This window comes from Terrapene carolina, unplaced genomic scaffold (assembly GCF_002925995.2).
Source record: "Terrapene carolina triunguis isolate 2854851 unplaced genomic scaffold, T_m_triunguis-2.0 Scaffold96, whole genome shotgun sequence".
Taxonomy (NCBI): Eukaryota; Metazoa; Chordata; order Testudines; family Emydidae; genus Terrapene; species Terrapene triunguis.
In genome coordinates, this window is record NW_020664447.1 from 30,371,221 (window position 1) to 30,384,153 (window position 12,933).

At 44.3% G+C, this 12,933-nt stretch overlaps 1 protein-coding gene across 2 annotated transcripts in view; it reads right to left on the reverse strand.

The window, feature by feature from the left end:
• AMBRA1 (autophagy and beclin 1 regulator 1) overlaps positions 1-12,933 on the reverse strand; it is a 193,082-nt gene that overhangs the window by 131,175 nt on the left and 48,974 nt on the right. For both annotated transcript variants that reach the window (XM_024214879.3, XM_024214870.3), the window contains exon 8: positions 5,163-5,249. In XM_024214879.3, coding sequence (XP_024070647.1) covers positions 5,163-5,249 — 87 coding nt within the window. The remainder of the gene's footprint in view (positions 1-5,162; positions 5,250-12,933) is intronic.

Below are 12,933 nucleotides of genomic sequence, written 5' to 3' on the forward strand. Positions count from 1 at the left end.
AGCATTCAAACATTTGCTTTAGTTGGCACTAAAGCAAAAGTTCAAACATACTGCTCCCTAAATAGAGAGGTGGGCATGCAAGGATGGATTACTAGGCAATACAAAGTGCTCAGTTACAACCCACAGAACTCTAACCAGTCTGGCCATGTAGATAAATGGGCAATCAAGATCTTAGGGAAGACCACTTCTTTTCAGAATTAGGATTCTCCAAGCCTAAAGCATCCCTCCCTCCCCTTGTTTCCTAGGAAGACTCTCCACCAGCTGAAGGAGCTCTGGTCTCTGTTCCTGAAAATACCTGAAGGATCGCTAAAGTAACACTAGGCACTCCTTCTGACCAAGGGAGAATTACACTTGCATTTTCATGTCCCCAGCCCCAAGCTGCCCAGAAGCAGAGTAACTTCCCCCTCCCTGTTGCTGACAGCAGAGCTGTTTAAAGCTGATGGACTTGCTTCCATTAGTACACAAGACTCAGCAGTCAACATGTATATTTTAATTAAGTAACTGATTTCCTGTTTCTACTCTGTTGTCATGCCTGTAAGTACCGTTAGATCAGCCGAGCAGGTCCAAAAACCTCTGCTGTCTGTTATCAAGGTTCTGCAGTATGGCTTCCAGCACATGGATACCCACAGACACTTCATGGCTGTTCCCAAAGTCAACTTCATGGCAAGATGGCAGCGTGGGATACCAGTCTACAATAGGAAAGTAGAAACACACCTCGCCAGCAGCAGCTGTTCCACATAATGAAATATCTCCCCTTCAGGGGTTAACCCTCTTGTTCTATGCCTATTCCCTGCTTGAGGGAACAGAGCGAAAGACGAATGAAAGACAAGGAAACCAGGAGGCCTCTTCAGTTTTGGCAATAAAGAATAACTGCAAGTGAGCAACCACAGACTACTCATTCTAGAGATCTCACATATTGCCTGTTATCTTGCAGATTGTGCTACAGATACATGCCCACCCATTTGAACTGAGGCAAAGCTAGGTACCAGGCACTAACTGCTGCTCCTGTGTCTTCCATGCTTCCTGAGCAGAGGAGGACATATTGCATGTAAGCAACTCAACTCATCAGGGTCAACATTCAGACCTGCTGAATAGACAACGCTACAGTCCTACCCATAGTAACTGCTCCAGCAACTTTGATTTTCTTGGAATCTTTTCGACTACACACAGTCTGACATGTAGCTGCTTGGAGAGACAGAGTCCAGGTAAAACTGTCTAGCTGGGATATTAATATGAACATCCTAATTTCAAGCTGTACTAGCATAACTGCCATCAAAGAGCACCTGTCCTAGGGCAGCAATTCCCTTGCTGCTTTCCTTTCCTGTCGTCTTAGTAAATCTGGAAGTCCAGGGAAAGGACTTAACAGCCAAGCTGACCTTGAAGAAGTCCAACCAATGAGACCATCTAAACAGAGGACAGGCCTTTTCAACTCCATCATAAGATTCCTGTGAATTTTGAAACATAGCTTCAAAGTGATCCAAATTTTCCTTGCCTCATTCCATATCCTACACTATTCATTCAAACCAAGCACCACTCCTCATACAACAAGTGGTTGGTGCAACCTAAAAATCTAGATCAAACAGAATCACCTTGAACTGAAATTCTTTAAAGTGTGGCTGAAGCTTTAAAAACTTCCCTAGAGACAAGATACAGCTTGGTCTTTTAAAAGAGTTATTTAATTCCATCTCTGCTTCAAGTAACTTTTCCACTGTGTTTTGTAGGAGGCATCTGGTAGGCGCAGACCTATAGTTGCAACATCAGAAGATTCTGCAGCACACTCAACTGCAATCAATGGAAATAACAGCTTCCCCTACATTTCTAGGAAGGTCTAGGGGAAATTGGAAAGATCCCATTGTCTCAAAGGATGCCCTTTGGTCTAGCATAATCAATAAACCTGAGGGAAGCTATGCAATGATCATACCCTTACCCCACTCAAACTTTCAGCTCCAGTTGATGGATCCATGCACCTAACCCTCTGCAGGAGAGAAGGATCTGCTATTAAACACAGATTAATCTCACAACATTGGCCTTTTCCTCCAGTAGATCCTTATAATCCCAATTCTCTCACTTAAAACTTTCACAACTATTTACAGCCCTCAAAGTTCCATGTGGTGAGAGCAAGAATTTGTTTTAAAAATTGTTTCCAAGATGAAAACTGCACTTGATTTTGTTCTCCAGTGTAACAGATACCTGGAGCAGCTGTACCTTCTGTCACATGTTACAGAAATTCAACATGGAAGAGATCAATTAGGCTTTGCCTACACTGGAGTTTCGTCGGTAAAACTTTTGTCGTTCAAAGGTGTGAAACACACACGCACACACCCCCGAACAACAAAAGTTTTACTGACAAGCACCTGTGTGAACAGTGCTTTGTCGGCAGGAGCGTTCTCCTGCCGACTAAGCTGCTGCTGCTCATTGGGGGTTGAAGTTTTTTGTCAGTGGGAGAACTCTCTCCTGCCGACAAACAGCGGCTACACTGTGCACCTTTTAGCAGCCTGGCTGTAGCGGCACAGCTGTGTCGCTAAAAGCTGCGTAGTGTAAACATAGCCTAAGACTCATCTCCCAGAGAGCCAGAGCCACTCTGGATTTAGGTGTTCCAGTCAATGGGGTATCTTCCACATTACACCTAATAGCGCTCACTGTTAGAAAATTCCCACATATTCAGATTAAGTTTTTTGTTGCCCCATGTATTCCTAGCATTTAATTTTAATCTTTCCTTGTAAATAAATCCCTCCAGCCCCCCTTTAGCCACTTTCATTAGTCCTCTAACACACATTTGATACATTTGTCAGCATCTTTCTGGTTTTCAATCATCCAAGAGTGATGGCAGCATTCTCTGTGGGTCATTCAGAGCCTCAGAGAAACACTAGCCCGCAGCCCACACTCCAGAATGAAAGCTCACAGTTCATGAAGGTTTTGTGGCAGCGGACTCCATCACATTTTTGACACCATGTTGAATTGTAGGCTTATAATCATTTATTGCCTTTTTTACCCTCGAGTCTTTCCACAGCATTTCCCTCCCATTGAATGCTGGGATTTCAAATTAGCTTCCCAGAAATGGATTAATATGCTTCTATTTTGGGGGAATAAGATGTGTATTTTAAGTCCATACCCATATTATTAACCTTGAATACCCAGGGAGATTTATTGCTGTAATTGTACAGGTATTATACCAGTATAAGTCCTTGCGTGGACATTGCCTTTTTTCAATTTAGCTTATGTTACTCTCTTTACTGCCAAACCTCCCAAGTTAGCATTATGTAACAACATACAGATTTAATCTCTCTTTCAGATCATTAAAATGGTAACATTAAACCCAGCTCCTGCAGCAAGTCACTGTACACTTAACCTCAGTACATTCTAGGGTGACCAGATAGCAACTGTGAAAAAATGGGACGGGGGTGGGAGGTAATAGGCGCCTATATAAGAAAAAAATCACCCAAAACGGGACTGTCCCTATAAAAACGGGACATCTGGTCACCCTAGTACATTCCCACTGACTGTTTCCCTTTGCATAGGGTCCCTTTAACCCAACTTCAGTTCACATGACAGTATCAAAGGTTTCATGAGTAGCTATACCAAATGATATAGCTGCCGAATTCTCAGTCATTAGCTTTGCTAATTCCTTCCAAAACTGATCACATTTGTCACGATTTAGTCTTTATAAACCTCCAATGCCGCTTATTGCTCAGGATTCCATTACCCTCTTCTGACAGATTCTCTCTGTGGGTCACACTACCCCATCTGTTGCTTTCTTGATATGCTAAGCAGTATGGGCAGAAATTACTCCTTTCTGGTTTTGATAATTCTGCCACATTTGATTTTTTTTTTTTTAATTCTCCAAAACATTCTCACCTATCAACATCTCTGTGGGCTAAACAGCACTGCATGTGTTTTTCTCTCTCTAATGTCAGTGTTTTGGAACTTTTCAGAAATAATTTTCAGTGTTTTGCTTTTTGTTAGCCAACACACTTAACGCCGTAGATCATGCCATTCAGACTCACAGATGTGGATAGGTTAAATTTTTCCAAGTATTCTCTCACCTGCTTCCATCAACAGTTACATTTACAAGGCTCTCAGAATAGGCCTTTTCTCCTCCCCTTCCTCCCCCCCTTGTGGAGAGACAGATTTATCAGACTTATCATTGATTTCATCACTCATTTATTGATGAGCCTGCTTCCTCTGTAGTATTCCCCCCCCCCAATATGTTTGTAAGATCCCTTAAGACTCTTACCCCCTTCAGCAGCATTAACTCATCCTTCCTTTATTATTTACCTCAAGACTTGACCACATATTGTCCTTTATTTCCACATTTTGTTAGGTTTCTTCACACTCAGATCTTTGAGCCATGTCCTTAAAGTCACTCCGGTCTCCTTGTCTGTATTTTTGTTTTTAGAGCCATTGTAGTGTATGGCATCTAGGGATTCTCTAGCCTTCTCCTACATTCATGCATTACAATATTTCCATCACCTTTACTTAATTTCTTAGTTTCTTAATTTCCCAAATATTTGCTTTCCTAAAATCCAGTATCATCATCCTCTGTACTCTCTACATCCCCTCGCCTTACTATGTTGCATCCAAATAGATTGCTATCATTGGCTCCAACCTACCCTATTATTTTCACATCCTCACTTGGTCCCTTCCTATTAGTCAAGCAGCATATCCAGGGTGACTTCTCTTCTGGTTTGAATTATCTGCTTTCTGGATCATAAGGTTATCCACCAGGTTCTTTAAGAACCTCAGATCTGTATTCAGTTGTATGGAGTCTTTCCCTCCACTCGGTTCATCTGACACACAGATGTAGGCAGAGAGAAGGAAGAGGAAGAGTTCCCTTCCCCAAATGGGGCTAAATCCAACCTTGACCAAGACCCTCACACAGTAACAGGCTCTTTGAACCTCATTACCTCTCTTTTGTCTCTCTGTTATTGCCCAAGGCCTTTTGATTTAAATGAAAGGTAGTGTGGAAGGGGCTCGTCAAAACGTCAAAGGGCATGGGACTCTCCAAACCCAACACTACGGTCATCTCCATAGTGATGCGCCATAAAAGGTGAGATGGATCAGATATCAGTACTATTCCCAAGGGGCTCAGTATATGTTGCTGCCACAGCAGTAGTGCCTCTGGCAGAGAAACAGGATTGAATCTGGATTGCACTTAGTCTTACCTGGCTGGATCTGGGTAGATTGGGTGCTCCCGGGACCCTGCTCCGTCATAGCGTGATAGCGAAATGAGGGAAGATTCCAGCAGCCTCCTAGAAATAAAAACAAAAACGTTAATGTCAGTAAGTGACCAGCTGAAGGCCATACAGCAGCAGCCCCATGTCTCCTGCTTCCTTATATCGTCTGAGATTATTTGTATTACTGATTCATTGCTATAGACATGCATGGGACTACAGAAACAGGGCCAGTGATAGCTGGCATAAATTTTTGCCATATAAAGCTTCAAAGCATACAAGAGTCCCATTATAGACGGAAGAACTCCCAAATTGACTCACTCCTGCATGGATGTCTCAAGAGAAAGCTGCAGATGGCTGTTTTTCTCTTGGGGCAAGCAGTCCAAAGTAGCCAGCCCTGTAATCACTGATGCTGCTTTAGCAGTCTGTCAGGAATTTCTGCCACCCTACGCTAAGGGGCTCATACAGGACTGGAAGATGTTCTTGACATGGACAAACTGTGTTTGTTTACTGCCCCTCACTGATTCCCTTGCTCGGAAGTCAGGCCACAGGACACCAAAAGCCCTCACTAGTATGTGTTTATGGGTATTTTGGTGTTCTAAACAAAACAAAAACATACACACACACACCCCCCCCAAAACACCTTGCTTACACAGAGCTCCCTAAAACCAGCAGCCTCCCATCAACCATGATGGAAAAGCTGAGACAATGACCCTCCCAAATGCAGCACTGCTTGGTCATAGCATGGATGTGTCAGACCAGGGAATAGCTTATTGGCTGGAAACTGTCCATTAACCATCCTGGACTAGCTAGTATTAGAGAGTACCAGTGGCTCTTATGTTCTGTCAACCACAGAAAAGACAGAGAAAAATGCTGCAGTGTAAACTTCACTGAACTTGCACAGCAAGGCAGATTTCCTGTTGCCTTGCTGTCTGCCTAGGCTTGATAGTGATTAAGCTAAACACTTAGGCTCTTCAAGATAATTGTGTTCTCAAACCAAACCTCTATTATGGTTTGAAAATTGACGTCTCTGCTTTAAATTATCAAGGAATCCAAGAGAATTAGAGGTTTCAAGACTGACAACGAATGCTGAGTTACCTAGGCACTGAGTTACTTTTACATTGGGTTACTTTTCCAGAGATTCAAGCTCTGTTATTTCTCCTGAAGAGCACATGACTCAGTTTCCAAAGAAGCCACAATTCCTGCCACTGCTGCATGGCATCGTCACCCTGAGCACTGCAGCATTCCCCCCGCCTCCACCCAAAAACCCCATAGCCCCTGGGCTCTCCCCCCAATCTGGAAAGGAATGTCACATGCACTCCACTGAGCATTCTCAGAGACTCTGCGGTAGTCTCTTGGAGATTATCTGCATGGATTAATTCAAAGAACAGTCATCAAGTACCAGCATATTCCTCCAAAGGGTAAAGTCTTCTGAATTTAGGAATAGCAAAACCACCCTGGTCATCACCATGTCTCGTACCCACCTGCCTTCCCTACATGCACTCTAAGGCCCCATCCAAATGCCATGTATAAAAGTTCACGAGCAGTAGTTGATTTTAAGCTTCAGTGCCGGTTTTTGGTTATCTTATCTCTCTTGATACTCTGAGAGGACAAAGTTACAAGTGTGCTCTGGACATCAGACATCAATGTTAATAAGAAGTTGGGAACAAAACAAAAAGACAGCAAAATGTGATCATGTGGGATCCAGAGGGGCAATTTCTACTTCTGTTCCTGAGGATGGCAGAGATGACCTGCACCTAAAACCACTAATGTCAAAGCGATTTGTTTTATTAGTTAAAATAAATTTGTTCCAAGCTAAAGCCCTGAGGACCAACTTGCAGCTCGGTGTTCATTTTCATAGCCAGATAAATGGGTTCAATAAATGAGGTACTGTTAATCATCATCAATAATGCCTCCATGGTCTACAACACTAATATTGTTACCTACAATCCCCAAGGAGACTGTGGTGCCTGCTTTTAAAATGATACACTTCCATAGTCTTTAGACTTCAAACTCCAGTTCTTAAATCCATATAATGGGCTAATGGATCACTCACCCCCTCCCCCCGTTAGAATATGCCCAACACTGGGAACCTGAAAGCAGAAATCAATGATCTTTGGTCAGAAACAGCTGCTTCTAGGAAGACCTAGTCTAGGAGGCAAAGACTGGGTTTAATTTTCATTATTAACAGAGGGGCTACAGCAGTCTGAAGTACTGTCAGTGCTAACAGCATTACTAGTAATTCTGTTATAGGTAGAAAAAGATGATCTCTGAAGGAACAGCAGCTGCAACAAGTACTAGCCACTAAATAAACAGTCTATGATGTTGACACAAAAAATTCGGGTTGCACCTCCTCTTGAAACCCTTCACTTGGCAATGCTTGATTCAAGTGTCCCTTCTGGAGCAATGAGCTCCCTTCCCCCCCACCCCAGTGCTGCCCAGATCCATAGCAGGCTAACACTAGGCTCTGTTGAAGCAATTGCTCCACAATCTCTGTCTAGACAACATGAAATTGTCACAAATGACATCTAAAGTACAATTAGCAAAGAAACTGCAATTTCCACTCTCCTCCCCCGTTCACGGGGAGAATCACACATTAACATCCTCCAGATTGTCAATCAATGCCTCGGTGATGAAGATTAACTCTGCGCACACTAGGAGACGCTTCAAGCCCAGCTTGCTAAAATAGGCTTTTTTTTTTTTTTTTTTAAAACACTACAAGGAGATATAAATTGCCTTCTGTTCGGCAGCACTTTCTGTTGTGAGCTCAACGGACCGCCTGCCTGCCAGACATCAGCACCTGAGGAAAAGGTTTTGGAACTGCCATTTTACCCCGCACAATATTACTCAGGGACTGCAAACAGAAGCAGTAGTCGAGAAGAGGAAAAAGGGAACTGGAAGTCCAAGTTATGGGACAACACAATTTAAACAGAATAAAAAAGGGAGAGAGGGACAAGGCAGGAAGAAGCTTTTCCTCAAGCTGCTCTCCACCTGGGAGCACACTGATCAAAAGAGGAATGGGCAGCTACAGACAGTAGCAAAGAAAGTGGGGAGGAAAAGGAAAATGGGAGCTGCAGGGCAGCCAAGCATCCCAAGAATGTTTCCATGCCTCCAACCCTCTGAGCAGTTTTGATTTTCATCAGCCACCAGTGCAATGGTGAGTTTCTCTAGCATGGAGCAGCTGAATGCCAGAAGCCATAGCTTTAAAACACCCAGCACAATCCCCTCATGTTACAGTAGGAGTTAGATTAATTTCTCCCTACTATCCTCATACTCTCCCCGCTGGCAGCAAGACTTAATCACCCAGGCCACTTGGGACAGAATGACTGATTCATCCACAAAGGATCTCAGGAGGTATTCAAATGCAGCAAGTTTAGCTTCTTGGGATCAGTTTCCAAGGATACATGATTCCTAAAACCTTCTAGCCCAATGGAGTCTCAAACCCAGCAGCACAGCATGCACATCAATAAATAACTAAACTATCCAACTGTACAAAGCTTACGGCTTCCCTCCCCTCTCAAAAAGGGAGGTACTGATCAAAAGGGGAGCTCTTTAAAAAGCAACTCAAGCACTTTGTGCATGTGACAAGGGTTCACCCCAAAGCATGCTACTGCTCAGGCAGCCTCCATCCCCACCCTCCAGAAGCTGCTAAGTGCTGCCAGGCAAAAACAGCAATTATGCTGAAGCACTCCCTTATAAGGATGGCTACGGTTTCCCTAGCCCTGCACAATCACACCCTCAGTCCACTTCCAAATCGAATGAGGGAGTAATTCATAGTCAAGATGCTTCAGCTTCAAAGGGACAATCACTCTGCCAATCTTCTTTACTATTCTTCTCGGCATTCAGTCTTGCATCTTCCCACAAGGACAGCAGGGCCCAAGAAACCTATGTGGAGATGGAATTGAAGCAGGACCATGGATCATATCCTCCCATTCCTCTCAGCTCACAACTATCTGTCAGAGCTCTTGGATTCTAGCCCCTGTGGATGCAGAGTACCACACACACGGCTCTATGGAGAACTAAATAGTATTCAATGTTCTTCCCACTATAAAAGGGGAGGCTTAACACAGAAACGTAACAAAGAAGAGTTGAATCCCCACAACAAGTGAGGCATCGAGAGCTGTCCAACATCACCTCCTGCTCATCCTCAAATGCTGCGTCCAGGTATTGAAAGGGGGTTTCATAATTAATTCCTATGGACCTGGAGACCAGCATTGTGGCATGAATGGCTATGTCAGACCAAAATCCTATCCAGTCCATATGATCTCCTCAAGGACAAGCAGCATTTGTTTTTCCAAAAACCTTCACATTTTAGTCTCTTCTCTTCACAAAGCAGATTTCAGGGTCTCAGCCTACTTGTGTACAGCCACGCAAACAAACAGGGATCTTGAACCACCACCCTTTGTAGCTAGTCAGATTTTACAGCTCTTGGGAAGATGTGAAATTTCATAACTCTTGGATCAGAAACAACCTATTCAAGCTCAAAGAAAGAAGAGCTAGTAAACAACTCTATAGGTTCCTTGAAAAGGACCTAATTTAGATTATCGTTAGTGGAATCCGTGTCAGTCCTGCTTCAGTACTCAGGAATCTGAGAGATAAAAAGTTCCAGAGTCTGAAATGTTAAGTCCTGTGGTTCTCAATGTTTTTGGGCTCAGGACCCATTTGTAAACCTTGATGGCCCGTCGCAACCCAGTAAACAGCTTTAGTACAAAAAACATCTGGCTTACTCAATATTTTTTTACCCAGGATAAACAATGTACACCTTAAGTACTAAAAAAAGTACACAGTGCGTACCACAGTGACAGCTCCTGACCCACGGGGCTGGCTGGGCTCATCTCCCTGCTGGGGTCATTGTGACCTCAAGGATCCTTAAATTGCAGCAAGGGAGGTTTAGATTGGACATTAGGAAAAAACTTCCTGGCAGGGTGGTTAAGCAGTGGAATAAATTGCCTAGGTAGGTTGTGGAAGCTCCATCACTGGATATTTTTAAGAGCAGGTTAGACAAACACCTGTCAGGAATGGTCTAGATAATACTTAAACCTGCCATGAGTGCAGGGGACTGGACTAGGTGACCTCTCAAAGTCCCTTCAACTCCTATAATTCTATGATTCTATCTCAGTGCCGGTCAGGTTTGGCCAATTTGTTTGAGTAGCACTGCAACCTGACACAGAGGGTTGCAGCACCCCTCATTCAAATTTGGCCTGGCTGGTCCCCCATCTTCATGACAGAGGAGTCGCTGGGCCAAACCTCAGCAGTGCTGCAACCCCATGTACCAGGTTGCAACACCTGGAGCGGGGAACTGAGCCGAGCCCAGTCAGACACACAGGATCAGAGCTGCCACCATGGAGCAAATGAGGGGCAGCCATGGCCTCCCCCTGGTGGCTTTCCATCACCACCCCAGGGGCAGGACCCAACCCCAACACCACCACCAAGGCCTCCCACACGACCCTTTGATACATCCTCGCAACCCAATTTTGGGTAGTGACCTTCAGGTTGAGAAACACTGTTCTAGTTTATTTCAGTTTTTGCATGGTTTAAGATAGTCCAAGTTTGTGACTGGCTTCTGAACTGGATTATCACTTAACAGCACTGCTCAGGCATAAGTAAACAGGGTCAGAAGAGTAGGAAGAGACATCCAGTGCGTGCTTGAGTTTACTAGTCCTATGAACTGAACCTATATACAGCTTATGAATTTGGTTGTAAGAAAGTACTGCATCATGGAATGCCTCAATGTATAGTGAGTCAACCATGCAGTGACAGGGGCTGTGGTCACATACCTGCCAGATCAGAGACAATGGTTCGTCATTAAATCTTAACGGTCCTCTATTCAAGTGGAAACACCTTGGGACAATGGGATGGCTGAAGCAAGGAGAGCCAGTTCTCTCCAACTGGGGAAGTGGGAAGAGGAAAATCCTCTGCAACAGAGCAAAGAAACTAAAGGGTGTTGATGCTAGCCTGTAAAAACAACAGAGGCTGGGTTGCTCAGACACAGAAAGCTCTGGGCAGGAGAGAGGAAGACACTGACATGGTTTTATAGCAGGGGCATCTTGTTTAAATATGGAACAAACTAAGGAAGTCAGAAGTTAGCTGACCTCAAGACAGACACTATGATTCTTAACAGAAGTCACATGAAGGGAGATCCTAGACACCGCAGAGGACTCGGTCCTAAGCCCAGAGAATGCTCCAGAGTCATGAGGAAACTGAGGCAGGGAAATACATACTGGTGTGTTTATTATTTTGTCTAGATCTGTGTATTTGTCATGCTAAGTAAATGGCAATGGTGTTTAGAATCCTGGGCAAAGTCTGTGTCTGTTTACTTCACTCTCACATACCCCTGAAGAGTTAAACTGTGACCCCAGAACACCCACACAGCTGAGTTCTGGAAGAGGGTGTGCTTAAGCTACTGGGAAATCAGCATTGGTCATAGGAGGCCATGGGCAGCTGAACCACATGATCCCATTTCTCTGAAGGTGTAACACACAGAATGCCTGTGCTCAGGAAATGTGCCAGAGAGGCCACAGAAGGAGTGGTGTAGCCTACTCAGCTCAAGAGAGGTTTAAAGCACACGTGTCCCAACACATGTAGCCTGGAAAGTGTGCAGCAGAGGGAGTTTTGCTAGGTAGGGTGTGTGTGTGTGTGTGTGTGTGTGTGTGTGTGTGTAAGTAAAACAACAGTTCTCAGAGTTAACATTTTTCCTGCAGCACCTTAGCCCTTAGACTTTTTTGGTCTTCATTTACTAACAAGAATTGGTGGTTGCTTTTCCCCAACCCTGTCTGGCCATTCTGTATTCCATCTGTCAGGCCGTGTACACAGTGCACCTTTCTGCAGTAAAGGTTTCTCTCTTTAAATGGGGTAGGTGGAAGCAGAAGTATAGTGAGTCCAGTACACAATCAAGCGAGTTTTCCAAATTCAGGCTCCAACCTCTCCAGAAACATCATTCTGGGGAGGGCCTCACACTTAATAGCATTGGAGTGGCATGTTATGGTAGCATTTGGGGTTGGGGGAAGGCGGGAGGAACACCTCCCGAATTACCCGTGGCCATTCCACACATACTAGCAGAATCCAGCCCTCAGGCAGAGGAATGGATTGGTTACCGGAAAGAAGAGACTGAAGAACGCACTTGCACCAATACAAAAATGGAGTCATATGGAGAATGGCACTGCCAAATAAGAGACCTATAGGAATCAAGCTTTAAGAACTTTCTACTCAAGAGGAGTTGAAAGAACACTAAACCTTCTGCCAGGATGGTGGAAAGTCCCAGACACAGAAAAAAGGGGAAAAGAGCACACTAACAAGAAGAATGAGGTATGGACTATAACAAACAAATGTATATACACCTCTACCTCGATATAACGCTGTCCTCGGGAGCCAAAAAATCTTACCGCGTTATAGGTGAAACCATGTTATATTGAACTTGCTTTGATCCACCGGAGTGCGCAGCCCCGCCCCCCCCGGAGCACTGCTTTACCGCGTTATATCCAAATTCGTGTTCTATCAGGTGGTGTTATATCGAGGTAGCGGTGTATATTTATTTAAGTCTGCAGGGAGATAGATCCTTGAATTTGAATTCTCCCTAGGAAAAGGTTGGGGGAAAGGAGGACTCAAAAATCCCTTTCCCGGTCTCTGAGAGAAATGGGGCTAATGCTCCAGAATTCACCGGGTTTTGTTAAGTGAACTGAGGTGTTGATTGTTCAGCTTCATCCCTAGAGCAGTTCTGCTCTCTGGCTCAGACATTAACCTCTATTTAACTGTCTGATGCCAC